Source organism: Propithecus coquereli, unplaced genomic scaffold (genome assembly GCF_000956105.1).
Source record: "Propithecus coquereli isolate 6110/MARCELLA unplaced genomic scaffold, Pcoq_1.0 Scaffold328, whole genome shotgun sequence".
NCBI classification, from domain to species: domain Eukaryota; kingdom Metazoa; phylum Chordata; class Mammalia; order Primates; family Indriidae; genus Propithecus; species Propithecus coquereli.
Genome location: NW_012148930.1, coordinates 2,876,914 through 2,893,994, shown reverse-complemented (window position 1 = coordinate 2,893,994; position 17,081 = coordinate 2,876,914). Strand labels below are relative to the sequence as shown.

Below are 17,081 nucleotides of genomic sequence, written 5' to 3'. Positions count from 1 at the left end.
GTCAGCCTAGCTCACAGCAACCTCAAACTCCTGGGCTCAAGCGATCCTCCTGCCTCAGCCTCCTGAGTAGCTGGGACTACAGGCACGTGCCACCATGCCTGACTAATATTTTCTGTATATTTTTAGTTGTCCAATTAATTTCTTTCTCTTTTTAGTAGAGACGGGGTCTCGCTCTTGCTCAGGCTGGTCTGGAACTCGTGAGCTCAAACAATCCGCCCGCCTCGGCCTCCCAGAGTGCTAGGATTACAGGCGTGAGCCACCGCGCCCGGCCTAAGTATCAGCTGTAAACACCTGCCAGGCGCAGAGAGCATGGAAGGCACTAGGTGAGCACCAGGCCGGTGAAAACTGTCTCTGCCCCTTCCCCTTCTCTTCCTCATAAGCTTCAGTCCTCTCGGCCGGACCACTCAGTGAGGACCTGGGCTGGGGACGGTGGAGGAACGGGAAAGGCAGGAAGAAGGCTTCCGGGTCTTTCTTCAAGACAGCCTGAAGTCGGCCTCGCAGCCAAAGAAAGAAGTTTCCATTCTAAATGGCACTGAGGCTTTTGATCATTATGTGCGACTGGCCATGCTGATGACTGTGGGTTTTTAAAAGCGATCGTGACACTGTTATGCCGGAGTGAGCAGAGAAGTCGCGGGTCTCCTGGAGATTTTATCCAGAGGCGAGGAGAACCTTTCCTCGTGAAGCAAATTGAGAATCCTCCATGGCGCGAGTTTCCAGACTGTCTGTGTACTTGGCAAACTTTGGTTTTAGGAGTTACAGGGAGGTGCAGAGAAGACAGAAGGCGAAATCACCGTTTCCAAATAGGACAGAGTGAAATCTGCCTCCCGGACGGGAAAACAGTGTCAGAAAAGGGAGTCCCCAAACACATCATTTGTATCTCGCCTCGCTACTAGCAGTCGTTTTCCCGTTTTCGTTTGGGTGGTGCCAGTGTCATGTGTATGTTTGGTGTTTGGCAACAGTAGTTTGAGGAAAAGGCTGAATTTGGCAAATTATCTTTTTCTGGAGGCAGAATTCAAAGTCTGCGAGACTTTGGTGTTGTCCTCACACATCCGTGGAGTGACATGACTGATCTCAGTTTAACACAATAACCGTTTACAGTTTGGTCCGCCCGGTCGTAGCTGGGCTGGCTCTGCACTTCCGCAAGGCTACACACCGAAATTATGTGGAACCCATATTTCTGATTTGAATACATGTAATTTTAACCTATTTTTATTATTGAACAGGAATCCACTGTGAAGAAGACATCAACGAATGCTCCTCAAACCCTTGCCGAAATGGTGGCACCTGTGAGAACTTGCCTGGGAATTACACCTGCCGTTGCCCCTCTGATGACCTTTCTGGAACATTTTATGGCGGAAGGGACTGTTCTGACGTCCTCCTGGGCTGTACCCGTCGGCCGTGTCTGAACAGTGGAACGTGCGTCCCCCACTTCCACGACGGCCAGCACGGATTCAGCTGCCTGTGTCCACCCGGCTACGCCGGGTCCTCGTGCGGAGCGGTCACCACCCTGTCATTCGAGGGCGGTGGCTTCCTGTGGGTCGCGAGTGGCTCAGTCCCGACCCAGGGCTCGGTGTGCGACGTGGCCCTGCGGTTTCAGACTGTTCAGCCGACGGCTCTCCTCCTCCTCCGAGGCAACGGGGACGTGTTCGCGAAGCTGGAGCTGCTAAGGGGCCGCGTTCACTTGTCAGTTCAGGTCATGGGTCAGTCAGACGTGCTTCTGTCCCTCTCCCACCACGCCAGTGACGGGCAGTGGCATTCCGTGGAGGTCACGTTTGCAGAGGCTGTGACCCTGACCTTGAGCGACGACTCCTGTGAGGAGGGATGCATCGCTAAGGCTCCTTCTCCGTTCGAAAGTGGTCGATCAATATGTGCTTCCCAGAACTCCTTTTTGGGTGGCTTACCGGCGGGGACGGCCAGCAGTGCTGTTGCTCTGCGTGACATCTATAATCTGCCGTCCACACCTTCGTTCGTAGGCTGTCTCCAAGACGTTAAAATTGATGGGAACCACATCGCCCTGGAGAACGTCTCGTCCGGCTCGTCACTGAACGTCAAGGCAGGCTGCGTGGGAAAGGACTGGTGCGGCAGCCAGCCTTGTCAGGGCAGAGGACGCTGCGTCAACCTGTGGCTGAGTTACCAGTGTCACTGCGACAGGCCCTACGCAGGCCCCACCTGCCTGGGAGGTGAGGGGAGGCCGAGCGCCCGGGAGCGCTACCCTCAGAGCAGAGCAGAAACCACAAACACAGCCAGGCTGCTTCTGCCTGCCCTGAAACACAACGACCCCTCGGGTCTTCTGCTGCTGGTTGCCCACGATGGAAAAAAAGAGGAGGGCAGTGGTGTGCATTAATTTTGAGTGGATCCGTACGACACTAGAGTATCACTTCTGCAGAGCAGTAAGATAATAAGCAGATAGCTCCTTTCCAAATGGGTTTTCATCTTGACGTTTACAAAACGCTATTACAATTTTACCATGTGTTGCACATCAGAAATTTATCATAAATCTTATCTGAAAGAGAATCTTTTGAAAAAAAAGGACTTTTACATACTGAACTTGTCAATGCCACGTACTAGCACAGTATCTGTGCATAGTACATTCTCAGTAAATATTCACTTCCTTGCTCTCTTTTCTATGGAATTCACACTCGCTCCAAATCATACTTCAGTTTAGCAATTTTATAAAAACACCAATTTTATTCAAAGGCATCTTTCCTAGGGTTGCTTTGGAGAAAACAGATATTCTACTTAGGTGTCTTAGAGGGAAAAAAAAAAAAAGAAAGAAAGGAAATGTGGAAGTAACAGCAGTAAAAAAAACTTGGTAGATGCCATAAACGAATTGGTCTAATTTCTCCAGCAAATCATAGTCTGAAAAGTATTTCAAAATCCTTAACTTCCAACATTGTTCCAAGGATTGCTGTTGATAGTGATCAATACATACCTGTTTCTTTTTATCATTATTATCATGCATTAAAAAAGTCTGAGAGGTAATTATAACAGACTTCTTTGAAGTTCAGCTGTAATTTACCCCAAGATTTCAGCGTAACTTGAAGTAAGACAACATCTGGTAAATAGTCTTCTCTGCTTTATATGAACTAAAATTAAAACCAGTCTTAGCCTGTACCCTACCCCATGTTCAAATGGCTAAGAATTATTAGAAACTATTCGGGTTTCCTCCCGACCACAATATTCATTACAAATCATGTCCTGTTTGACAATGAGGTATGGATCTACTAGCTCTACGTAATAGTTTAAATGGAACGGCAAGTTGTGCTGTGATTTTTTAAAAGGAGAAAGGGGGAAATTATGCTTAGGCAATGTTCACTTTTTGAAGAAAAATTTAATTGACCCAAGGCAATATTTTCACTACATACACAAAATAACAAACAGATGCTGACTCATTTTGACCGGCTTCCAGACGCAGTGACCCATGAGGTCAATACTGGCCTCGGTGATGCCGACTGTCCCAGTAAATAGGTCCAAGCGATGCCAATACGGTGGGTTCTGGTTTTCTTTATTTTGTCCAACTTGGAAAGCCATGAACTTTTTAAACCAAGTTCCTGAATTGGTGGCCCTTCCCTCTGCTTCCCCCAGCTTCCTTCCCCCTACTCTATTCGAAACTGTTGAACCCTCCTGAAAATGTCTGGCTTCAAAAGGTTATAGAGAGGGAGTCCTGTAAAATGTTTTTCTTTCCGAAAATTCTTGGTATAAATTTAAGGAAAATTTTATTTTTCATACCACCTCTTCATCATAGTATTAAAATATTCTGTATTTTCTGTTATCTATGAGGAATGTTTCTGGCGAATTTATTCCCGTTACAAATGATGCTTACAAGCAGTGATGAGAGCGTGGGGTCTTTCTGCCATCGTACACGTATGTCCCAGAGGGAGGAGGCATGCTAAAAAGCACAAACTCCACCCAGTTCATGATTTTGGCTCAATGCTTCCCAACCACGGTGCACATCACGATGACTGGACAGAGGATGGAGCTGGCCGGCTAAACACAAAAGGTGTAGGGATTTCCAATACCCTAAAGTTGGTCTTTTAAAAAACCATCCAATTTCTCAAGGAAAGAAGTTGTGAGAAGAAGCGTTTCCCTAAGCTTTGCTCCCAGAAGGGTGTGTTAGGGTGATCTCAGCATATTTTGCGTTGACTGTGGATAAGAACGTAGAGCTTTCGACATGTAAGAATATGTGATTTGTAGAAGCGACTTACGTGTGTTTCGTTTTCAGCCATACGCCTAGACTTTGAGCATCTTACCGTCTTAGGATCACAGTTTTTCAGGTGTAGCAGGGCTTCAGGGCACCACTGGATTCTTTACACTCTGACTGCCAAGTTTAGTGACCAAGCCTCCGCTTAAACTCCTTCAGGAACGGAGAACTCACTCACTCCATCTCGCCAACAATTTCCCCAAAGTTGTCTCCTTACATTTGAATAAAATGTGATTTGCCCATAGCTTTCATTCATTGGCCACACTGTATCAATAATTCTTGAGGGCCTGCAAATAAAAATCCTAACATCTCTTCCTCTTGAGATTTGAAGAAAAGTAACTCGAGCCCTCTCTTCTATCGTGCTGAACGTCCTTGTTTCTGCTGACGTTTGCCATGTGACATAGTTTCAGACGCTTCACCCCCTGCTTGCTGGCTGTGAAAGACTTTGCTTATCTGCGTTTCTTCTACACCGCGGTGCCTGGATGTGCTTGAGGCACAGAGGGACACAGGGCTATGCCTTCCTCATTCTGTATGTGGTGCTTTTACTTTGCAGCCAGGCTGATGTCACACCGAGTCTCATTGTGAGTGACCGTCACTCACGATGCCGCGGAGTCCTGTTTCTCCTACCCTAAACCTCTGAGGTTCATTCAGGTCTAAGGGGCTCTTCTTTATTCTTATTAAATTTCATCTTCTTGTATCTCATCGATCATGAAAGCTTGTCAACATTGCTTTTCGTCTGTAGATCTTGTCCCTCTTCATACCGTGTCAACAGCACGTATGAGAATTATTCCTTCCATGCCCACAGCCAACTCATGCGCAGCTTAAGATGCTTCTGAACTCACGCAGCACGTCCCACATGCTGACTACTTGCTTGTGGTTTCTGAAGGAGAGGATTGCTGAAGAGTTAAGCGTCTAAGAAAATTAAAGAAAGCTCTACATCCTGTCTTTTAATCTGGATCAACACGGCGATGTTGCGGCACCCTGGGATGACCAGCAGGCCCCGGACCCTTAGGCTGAGTGATTCTGTGTGCACCTTCAAACCTCAGGGGCTTCAAGAGCCAAATTTTATCATTAAGCATTTTATCTGATATGAAAGGGCTGCAGTGTATTCAGCAACGTTAACCCCTTCAAAAGGGTTTTTTTATCTAACGGTACACTTTGAAAGCTACGTGTGGTTGCCTGGAACAGGTGGTCACCCAATGCAGATTCAAAATGCACCGTTCCTGTAGGAAATTAAGTCGGAGTTCTGAAAATGTAGCCTTCTATGCAGAAGAGCATCAAACACATGATTGCCTCAGCAAGTTTCACTACAGCTCAGCTAAACTAAAATGTATCTTGTCTTTGCCCAAATTCAACTGGGCCGTATGACATTTAAACATGCCTGGAATATATTCTTTTTTTGTTGTTGTTTAGGATTGGGATGTAAAAACTTGAAGACAGCAATATCTTTAAGATAGTACTCTTTTCGAATCATCAGTGATTTCTAGATGGCAAAATTCGGTGATCGGTTCTGGGTCCTCATCTTATTTGGCTTCTCAGTAGCAGTTAACACAGCTGAACGCTCCTCCTCCTGACACTGCTTTCTCATTGGGCGTAGGGGACATCACTCTCCCTTGTTCCCCTCTTATCTTACTGGCTTTCATCTTTCATTATCCCCTTTACCTCACTTGTCTAACGCCCAAGGGCTCAGTTCTGGGTCCTCTTGTTTTGTCTCTATATATTCACTCTCATCTCACCCAGTCTCGTGGCTTTAAATATCTTACATGCACTGACAAATCCCCAATCATTCTAGATAACCCAGAACATCTCCCCAGAAGCTCTATATCGATGCCTACTGGCCATTTCCACTTGGACATCTAACAGGGCGCCTTGAATTCAATACGGACTCCCATTTCCCCGAAAAATCTATTCCTCCAGCTCTCCTCCCCATCTCTGCAAAAGAAAACCCCACGCTTCTAGTTGCTTGGGCCAAAAACCTTGAAGATGAACTTGTTCCAGAAAATTTTATGTTCTTCAAAATATTTCAAAAGTCCACTTCTCACTATTTCTACATTACTACTGATCCAAGCCATCCTCATCTCAGTCCTGAATTACTACAGTAATGTTTGTACTTTCTTTGACTTTTTGCTCAAATGTCACCTTCTCAGAGGGTTCCTCCCTGATTGTTCTATTTAAGATGACAGCTGTACCCCTACCCCCAAATCTCTGTATCTATTCCCTTTCTCTATCTGACCGACTTATACGAAAGCGTTGTCACCATCTGACACACTAAATAGTTTGCTTCCTGAGCTGTGCCTGGTGTGTCTCCTCCAGCTAGAATGTAAGCTGTATGAGGACAGGAGTTTTTGTTCCTACTATAATATCAATACGTTTGAATGTTAGAGGTTTCATTTTTGTACATCTCAAGAGTTTTCTCTAGGTGATGCATATCGATGGTATTGCCACAGAAGTGCATTACTCACTTCCCTGACCACAGGAAGTGCTGGGTGACTTGAACACTCAGCCTTGCTCCCTCCTTCCTGTTTCCTGCTCCCAACCAGGACCGCAGAGGGAAGAGTCCTCCTCTTCCTTCGTTCAGTGGCCTTGCCTTTTATGTGCGGTGTCATCCCCAAAAAGGATTGTTTTTTAATTCCAGTAGATTTAGGGGGTACAAGTGGTTTTTTGTTATATGGATGAATTGTTCAGTGGTGAAGTCAGAGCTTTTAGTGTACCCGTCACCTGAATAGTGTACGCTGCACCCGGCAGGTAGTTTTTGCTCCCTCACCCCTCTCCCGCCCTCCTCCCTTCTGAGCCTCCAAAGTCCATGATGCCACTCTGTATGACCATGTACACACATGTTTAGCTCCAATTTATTAGAGAGTACATGTGGTATTTGTTTTTCCCTTCCTGAGATACTTCACTTAGGATAATGTCTTTCCGTTCCATCCAAGTTGCCGTGGAAGACGTCATTTCATTTTTCTTTATGGCTGAGTAGTAGTCTATGGTATACATATGTGTTCGTGTGTGTATATATTTTTATATATCACATTTTCTTTATCTGCTCTTCAGTGGGTGGGCACTTAGGTTGACTCCCTGTCTTTGCAATTGTGAATTGTGCTACCACAAGCAATCCCATTATTGGGTATCTATCCAAAGGAAAAGAAGTCATTATACCAAAAGGGGATATGATCATCTAATTCTTGATTTCTGTTCTTTGCAAAGAATAATTAAGTTTAATGCATGTTGTTTCAGCATGCCTTCAAATTGCAAAGATTATGACTGTCTGCACAGTCTGCTCACAGAAGTTACATGAAGCGATTTTGCCCCAAAATTTCTTCCACCAACTTGGAGCACTGATATTCCACCGTTAAGCCCTGGCATTTTAGGGCCACGAAGGGGAGGTTCTTTAGTTCATAAGTGCAGAGAACTCCTTTGCCTCTTTTTTGATCACTGGGCCTCAGCTATAAACTATAAACCAAAATGTAGTTATTTGAGGGATAAAGTAAACTCAGAAGTTCAGAAAATGAGGCTGAATCATTATTCAGTAGAATAAGCCTGTCTTGAACTTTAAAAAGTATGCATGAGTGTGTGTGCGTGTGCAAAATTTTCACATGTGTATACAAAATATTCATCTTCTGTCCCTTCTTGCTGTGGAGTCTCAAGATGTTTCTTTTTTTCTCCTCCTCCTTTATTTTGACATCAAAGAGTACGTAGCAGGCAGATTCGGCCTCGACGACTCCACCGGATACGCCGCCTTCACGCTTGATGAAAGCTACGGGGAGAACATCAGCCTTTCCATGTTTGTCCGGACACACCGATCATCGGGCTTACTTCTAGCTTTGGAAAACAGCACTTACCGACACATCCGTGTCTGGATAGAGCACGGAAGATTAGCAATGCTGACTCCAGGCTCCCCAAAATTAGTAGTAAAATTTGTTATTAGTGATGGAAATGTCCACTTGATATCTTTGAAAATCGAACCAAGTAAAATTGAACTATATCAATCTTCACAAAACCTAGGATTTATTTCTGCTCCTACATGGAAAATCCGAAGGGGAGATGTCATCTACATTGGTGGCCTCCCTGACAAGCAAGAGACAGAACTGAATGGTGGGTTTTTCAAAGGCTGTATCCAAGATATAAGACTAAACAACCAAAACCTGGAATTCTTCCCCAATGCAACGAATAATGCGTCTCTCAAATCAATTCTTGTTAATGTGACGGAAGGCTGTCCTGGAGACAACATGTGCAAGGTAGGAGTATTCGTAGCGACTGTGTATGTATTACATGCTAAACTTCTGTTTTATTAAATAGACAATTTATTAAAATCATTCCTTGTCCGTGAAAACAATGTTACTGAGTGTTCAGACGTAGAATAAAGCTTCATGTATATTTTTCCCAGCAAGACGGGGAGTTTGCAGTGAGCCATAGAAATACAGCCTTGATCTTATTGGCACCACGATCTATTTAACCAATCAAGATACCTCCAGCTACAGGGTTCTCCTAGCTCACAACAATCAAATTACTTAACAATAATAGCATTTTAATTCCTAAATTCTTAATGACATCCCAGAGGTTTCACATAATTACCGTTTTAGGAAGATACCATTAACTTTATCTTAAATGCCCAGCTACTATTGTTTTGATCTCTTATTAAGTTAATGAGAAAAGGAGATCTGAGAGGTAACTTCCTTTTGGTAGTTGGATTTGAAATCTTCTGAAATATAATTTCTAGAGCCCATGCTTTATTTTACATATTTTGTGTGCCCCTCTAAGAGCTACTTAAATATAAGAAATCGTCAGCCCCGCATGACTTTCCGAAGGAAGAGAAGGAAACATATTTATTTATATGTGTTTCCAACTGTTTCCATGCATTAGGTTTGGTTCTAAACACAAAACAAATGAATTATTGTAACATTATTATAGGAAAACTTACAATATATCAGGCACTATTTCGCATGAATTAATCCATTTAATTCTGTCGAAGGACCACTGTATAGAGCAGGTATTATTGTTGTCCCAATTAATGTTATTTAGAGATAAAGAAACGGGAGGTTAGAAAAGTTATGTTACTAGCCCAAGTCACATGTTAATAGAAAATCTGGAACAAATACAGTCCAGGCTCTAATAAACTTCTTTTTAAATACTTTTATTTTGAATATTTTGTGAGCGATCTTGTGAGATCTCAAATAACAGTATGTCTCTGATTCAGAGGCCGAACAACTAGTGGGGGTAGGGGGTCACTGACTTGGGACCCAGAGGATCTAAGTACCAAGTTTCATTATTTCACCTATTTATAGGATCTTGGGAAATCGTAGAGGCCTCAGTTTCCTCATGTGTAAAAACACATAATAGCTTCTACCTAAAATGGTAATTAGTGCATGTGAAAAAGTAGCTGGTAATTTGTGAATTACAGAGAGTATGGTTATACTTTAAAAAATGCTCCTTGTGTTATTGATCAATTTTACATTTTTTCTCTCTTTCTCCTCTTTCTCTCTCTCCCCACCCTCTTTGAGAAAGGAGTTTGCAACGGGAGTAGTCAGTTTCGTTCTGTTTAACAAACAGTGGATATTAAAAGTTTACAGTGTAAATACGTAGGGAAATTAGCGTTTGAAAATAACAGATCTGTGGTCTCACCCTCACCATTTTCATATTTAGTTGTCTTTGCTTTCTCTTCTGCTCAGTCCAAACCCTGCCACAATGGAGGCGTCTGCCGTTCCCTGTGGGACGACTTCTCGTGTTCCTGCCCTGCGCACGCAGCCGGGAGAGCCTGTGAGGAGACTCGGTGGTGTCAGCTCGGCCCGTGTCCTCCCAGAGCCCGGTGCCAGCCGGTGCCTCGAGGATTTGAATGTAGGTAGAGTTCAAACCCAGCGTCCCTCCGGTTAAGTTGGGGCATTTTATTTGTTCCAGGAGACAGCACAGAAGAAGAATACAGACTCAGGCAGCGTATTAAACGAATTTGTGGTTGTTTCCCTATGTGAGTAGGTTCATGCACCTGAGATGAGTCGAATAATAAACCCCACTGACCTTGTCTTACCTGCCCTGAGGGTGTCTGGACGGGAAACGGAGGTCACAGCAACAGCAGACCTAGATGTTTGATCATTTAAAGCTGATTTCTCAAGAAATAATTAACCAGGTGTAATAATATTTGACTTTCTTTTCCTCACTACCGAGAATACAGAATAAATGTGCTACTGTTGGCATACGGTCATTTATTAGTGGTTAGGTCTCAGGAAATTCAGGTGATCTCTCTAATCTAAAACGTCTTCACCTGTAAAAGAGGGATAACAACACCCATTTTGTAGATATTTTTGTGATGATTGTATAATCTTATGTGTAGAGAATCAAGTGCATTATGGGAATTTCCCTCTATGTGAAGGATTTCCTGCCCGTCTTCTGCTCTACAGAACACACTTTCCCAACTTTCAGCAATTTGAATACTCTCCTGTATCCACAATTTTGACAATGCACATGCTAGCCATGCTGTTACACATATATTCTGTCTTCTCTCCTATTCTGACCCTCTCTGTTGGCACTGAATTCCAATTTCTTCCCCTTATTCAAAGATCTTGCCCCTAAGGTTTTTCTTCCGCTCACCAGCACCGCCAATTTTTCCCCCAGCACATACACTCGCCGTCAAATTTCCACATCACAAAAATTTCCCTTGACTCCCCCCAACCAGCATCCCCACTAGCTGCCACCCCACTTCTCCGCCCCTTTTATAGTGAGAAAAAAGCCCTCTGCACTGTTGTTCTCCACGTGCTCCCAGCGTTTCACTCCTTTCTCTCCCGCCCCTCAGTCTGACTCCGAACCAACCGCCGCCTCCCTCCTGAACCCTCCCACCCACGGCCTCACAGGTTACCTCCATACTTCCCTTCCGATGTCCTCTCACTCGGCTTCCTGCTCCTTTGTATCACTCATCATTCCTAACGTTTTGTTCTGTATGCATTTGTTTCTTCGCCTATCATATCTCTCCTGGCTAGAATGTAAGTTTGACAAGACGAGGGAATTTTCTATGCGGTTTCTCATGTTACCGTCAGCCCTTACAACAGTGCCACACACGTGTACGCTGTCAATTAACATTTGTTAAAGGAATAAATTGACTTATTATTTTTCTGAAAATTAACCCAATATTTTCACTTAACTGTTCTAGACATTAAGTACATCATCTGATTGCAATAAAAACTTACATAAAATACCTTAGAAAATATTGCACTAAAATAAAGGAATGGAATGAGAGGACAGATTGGCCCCAAGTCAGTAGCAACAACATCCTATTGAGACTGGGCCCCCACGTACTGAGGAAAAGGGAAAAATATGTTGACATTTATGTTTCTATATTTCAAAAACATATGTTAAAATAGCTGCATGAACTCACTGCACTGTACATACACTTGGGGAAGTTTTCTAGAAGAATGTGTTTGCTTTTATGTTTCATAGTTAAGAAATATATACCACACATGCAGAGAAAACATAATGAGTTTGGCTTGAAGAATGTAATCTGGTTCTAATGTGGTACAGAATTTTAAATGCAACTTTTTAGTGCTCTACTTCTGAAACACTTGTTCAAAATAATTTATTATTAATTTTATTGTTAATCTTTTGATAGAAATGTAGTCCTCATTGTGTTCTACAAAGGAGTTCAAACCATTTTGAACATTTCCACAGGGAAAAAAGAATAGGATTTCTAGAAACAGTGGCGGACGCGATGCACGCTGGGCTGGAGCCTAGACACAACCGGGTTAGGACTTGGACACGCACGTCAGAAAGAAGTGGAATGAATCTTTACTGCTACAACAGTGCCACTGTGAAAGGAGTAGGGATTCTGGCTCCGACATCCCAGAAAGTCCCTTCTTTTTTTTTTAAGTATTACTTAGTGAAGAGAGAAAATGTAAATCAATAGGAGGTTTACAATAGGAATTGTAAACCAATTGCCTAATTACGTGGTCCCTAATGCCTGGGCACAGACTGGTACTGGTCAGTGGCAGCTTGGAACTGGCAGGAGGTGAGTGGGGCAAGTAGGGGAAACTTCATCTCTATTTACAGCCGCTCCCCATCACTTGCATCACTGCATAAGCTCCGCCTCCTGTCAGATCAGCGGCGGCATTAGATTCTCATAGGAGCAAGAACCCTGCTGTAAACTGCGCATGCGAGGGATCTGGGCTGTGCGCTCCTTATGAGAATCTAAAGCCTGATGATCTGAAGTGGAGCTGAGGCGGTGATGCTGGCGCTGGGGAGCGGCTGTAAATACAGATTATCATTAGCAGAGAGGTTTGACTGCACAATAAATGTAATGTGCTTGAATCATCCCCAAACCATCCCCCCGTCAATCCACTGGTCCGTGGAAAAATTGTCTTCCATGAAACCAGTCCCTGGTGCCAAAAAGGTTGGGGACCACTGGCCTAATTGACATGTATGAGCCCTGGAATTCGTTTTTGTTACTTTATATAATTTAATTTTATGTGATCTTGTGACCCTATCGTATTTTGTTTTCAAGTAAAATCTTGAGAAGATTAGGTCTAGTAGAGAGAACAATGTACTCGTGAGAGTGCAGCTGACATATTACCTTGAGTTTGCCTTTAGGACTTTGATCATTTCTATCTCTGTATCCTACCAAGATTTAAACCAAAATTTGAAAATTTACAGCTCACCTTGGATACCGATGGATGTGTTTACTATGGCAAAGGTCCCTGAAGAAAAGGCAAAGCATGAATGTTGTTATGTGTTGAGGTTTTTAGTGAGATCACAAGAGTGATTTCAGTGTGCTCAGCCGTGTTATTAAAATAAATTTATATAGTATCACAGACAGTATTCTTCATTTAGGAGTTGGAGGACTAATGAGATTTGTCATTTTAATATTTACGTTAAAACATGTGATGAGACACTTTATGCTCTTTCCCTCCTTAAATCCCCAAACCCAAACCTGGCAGAAAAAAATACAACAATTAAAAGCAATAAGATCAAGCAAAATTTTAATCTAGTCAAATAATGTACCTGAATTATAACAATTGGATGATATACTTAAGTTTTCTCCTACTGTGGTTTCTGATAATTATCTCAGTTTCCAGAATAAAGGACGGAGTTATTTTCACAGGATATTCATTTACTAATGTTTACAGAGCACCTGCTATGCAGGAGGCAATATTCCAGGCATAGGGATTTAGTGAAAACCTCGTCAGAGAAGATCCCTGTCATGTTCTAAGACAGAAAATCAATGAACAAGTAGACTAATAAACAACATAATTGCAAATGGTAACAGCTATGAAGAAAATGAAGCAGAGTGGTGGAATAGAGAGTAGATGCAGGCAGGAAGCTATTTCAACTTGGATAGTCAGGGAAAGCTGCTCAGAGGCGGTGACATCTGAGCAGATATCCACGCTGAGGAAGAGCCACGTACGGGAAGATCTGGGGGAAGGATATTCCAGGTGTAAATAGCAGCACATGTAAAAGGCCTGCGGTGGGAACAAGCTTGGTGTCTTCGATGAAGAGTGAGAGGTTTTTGTGGCCGTAGCATGCGAGTGAAGAAGAGATGGTAGGGTTTGGAATTGGAGAGTTAACCAGGAGTGAGATTGTGCAGACGCTTGAGGGTGTTTAGAATTTAGGATTTCTTTCTAGATGAGGAGGTAGCCAGTGCAGATCTTGGTGGAGGAGGTCCTTGTGTTGATCTGCAGGGCAGTGGAAGCAGGGACACTAACAGGTGTTAATTAGTCTAACTGAAAGATGATGACAGTGGGGTGTGGTGCCTGACAAATGAGGTCAGGACCACGTTTTAAGGTCAGTTGCTACTGAAAAGTAAATGCAACGAGAGAAGAGAATTGGCCACTAAATTAAGTAACATGACATCGTTCGTCGTAACCTTGATGAGAGTGGCTTCGGCGAAGTGATTGGGACAAAGCTTGAGTGGCGTGTACCAAGGAGAAGCTAAGGCCGGGCGCGGTGGCTCACGCCTATAATCCTAGCACTCTGGGAGGCCGAGGCGGGTGGATCACTCAAGGTCATGAGTTCGAGACCAGCCTGAGCAAGAGCGAGACCCTGTCTCTACTAAAAGTAGACAGAAATTATCAACTAAAAAAATATATATAGAAAAAATTAGCCGGGCATGGTGGCGCATGCCTGTAGTCCCAGCTACTCGGGAGGCCGAGGCAGGAGGATCGCTTGAGCCCAGGAGTTGGAGGTTGCTGTGAGCTAGGCTGACGCCACGGCACTCTAGCCCGGACAACACAGTGAGACTCTGTCTCAAAAAATAAATAAATAAATAAAAATAAAGAGAAGCTGGGACGTGAGAAAGCAGAGACGATGATGATATAAAACTACTGGAGGAAGTTTTGCTGGTAAAGCGAATAAAGAAACAAGACAGCAGCAGGATCGGGGGTGTCAGGGTACTGTTTTCGGGTCTTGTGCGTGTTTGTACTTTTCAAGATTGAAACAGTTACAACATAGTTGTGTATTGATGAGAAACAACGAAAAGGAAGGGAAGAGGGTGATGCAGCACAGAACGAGGACGTACGTAGCAACAATGCCTCAAAAAGGTGAAACGAAAAGGCTCCGGCGCATCGCTAGAAGTGTTGATCCAGGACGGGAACAAGGACAGTGTGTCCGTTATGACAGGACGGAGAGCAGAGCACGTCCGTTAGTTTTCCAGATCTGGCGGAAAGCTGGAACAGTTACTGTTTCTCCTGTTTTCTCAAGAAAGTATCATTGGACATAATATGCTGAGATAGTGTCAGATATTTTAAGAGATAGAACAAGCTGTGAATTAATGACCTTGCAGAATGGAAAAAATATTTTTAATAGAGAAATGCAATAAGATCGCCCAAAAGTGCTGTGCTCACATGTAATACATGGGCACAGAGCGACAGCAATCGATACGATTAAATATTTTTTCCCAGCCGTGTGAAAGCACTTGAGTAGAGTACAGAGCAGTAACTTGGCATGTAATTGGTGTTTTGCCAGGCAGGAAGGTCGGTAATTTGGAATACTATTTTTAACTGCCTACTGATCAGCTTAATCTAAAAACAGACTCCATTATTAATTTGCTCTGTCACCATAGCTAGATTTGTAATTTCTTTGTGCTCAACTTCTTTATGTATAAAATGGACAGTGAATGCTTTATTTGTGGGAGAAAATGCAAAATAAGAATTGGCATGCATTAGGGTTTCAATGGAAAATAAATGTATGGTTTGTGTTTTGGTATCAGACCTTCCAGGTTTGACATTCTGCCATTATTATTTATTAATTACATGGCAATGAACAAATTACTTAACTTCTGTGAGTCTCAAATTCTTCTTTCATAAAATAGGGATAATAATAATAATCCCTGTATTGAAGAGTTCTATATTAGGAATAATATACCTGGCTACATGCCAGGTATATTATCAATCAATAGGTGATGTCATTAACGCGATGATCATTACTATTGATAAAGGTATTTAAGCAAACTATAGATTTAATAAAGTTGCTGATTAGTATCGCCTTCTCTCTTTAGGTATCGCAAATGCCGTTTTTAACAGACAAAGCAGTGGAATAGTATTCAGAAGCAATGGGAATATTACCAGAGAACTCACCAATATCACATTTGGTTTCAGAACCAGGGATGCAAATGTGATAATCCTGCATGCAGAAAAAGAGCCTGAATTTCTTAATATCAGCATTCGCGATTCCAGATTATTCTTTCAACTGCAAAGTGGCAACAGCTTCTATATGCTGAGCCTGACAAGTTTGCAGTCAGTGAACGATGGCATGTGGCACGAAGTGACTTTTTCCATGGCAGACCCGCTGGCCCCGGCCTCCAGGTGGCAGATGGTCGTGGATAACCAGACACCTTCTCTGACCAGTGCGGTCCCTACCGGAAGCCTCAGCTTTTTGAAGGATGATACAGACATCTATGTGGGTAACCAAGCGACTGACAACACGGAGGGCCTGGAAGGGTGTCTAAGTACAATAGAAGTCGGAGGTATCTATCTCTCTTACTTTGAAAGTGTTCGTGGTTTCACTAACAAACCCCAGGAAGAGCAATTTCTCAAAATCTCTACCCATTCAGTGGTGACTGGGTGTTTGCGGGTAAATGCCTGCCACTCCGACCCCTGTTTGCACGGAGGAAACTGTGAGGACATCTATAGCTCTTACCACTGCTCTTGTCCCGTGGGATGGTCGGGGACGCGCTGTGAGCTCAGCATCGATGCATGCTTTCCAGACCCCTGTATCCATGGCAACTGCTCTGGCGGAGCCTCAGCCTACCACTGCAGATGCGAGCCCGGCTACACCGGGGTGAACTGCGAAGTGGATGTCGACAACTGCCAGGGTCACCAGTGTGCAAACGGGGCCACCTGCATCAGTGGCATCGGTGGCTATTCTTGCCTCTGTTCTGGAAATTTTACAGGAAAATTTTGCAGGTGAGCATAACGTCCGTGTAAAGTTTGGTCTTTGGTGCTCTACTCTATGTTGTTTTTCTTGTCAAATTGGGAAGCTCTCTCTTCGATGTACGCACGTATCTGTGCTGAACAGGGCTGGCACTGGTCACTTCCACCGCGGTTTGCTCGTGTGCAGACAGGATCTCACTTGCTGGAATGTCCCACAAGTAAGAATGGAAGTGTGTCCAGCAGACTTTAAGCAAAATGTCTTCTCAGTCATCTGTGTTAGAATATCTCTCATGAGCTACAGTCCCAGGGTCTGATGGATTTAAGGCCTCAGGAAACACATACATTTACAATAAATACAAAAGTTGAATTTCAGTACTGTTAGGGAAAGCATGACTTTTACCGCTAAAATAATGCCCTGGGTTATTTCATGCAGGTAACTATTGTAAAATCCTGAAAAGACTGCATTACAGTATAAAGCAGACCCTGGAACAACTCGAGGGTTAGGAGTGCCCACCCCGTGCAGTCGAAAACCGACGTATAAT

The 17,081-nt window shown here is 43.5% G+C and overlaps 1 protein-coding gene across 3 annotated transcripts in view; it reads left to right on the top strand.

Annotated features, from left to right (window-relative positions):
* Window positions 1-17,081, top strand: part of CRB1 (crumbs family member 1, photoreceptor morphogenesis associated) — a 110,050-nt gene that overhangs the window by 58,962 nt on the left and 34,007 nt on the right. For 2 of the 3 annotated variants that reach the window (XM_012650462.1, XM_012650461.1), the window contains 4 exons: window positions 1,224-2,180; window positions 7,886-8,433; window positions 9,865-10,030; window positions 15,666-16,572. In XM_012650462.1, coding sequence (XP_012505916.1) covers window positions 1,224-2,180; window positions 7,886-8,433; window positions 9,865-10,030; window positions 15,666-16,572 — 2,578 coding nt within the window. The remainder of the gene's footprint in view (window positions 1-1,223; window positions 2,181-7,885; window positions 8,434-9,864; window positions 10,031-15,665; window positions 16,573-17,081) is intronic. The other variant, XM_012650463.1, reaches the window with a different exon arrangement.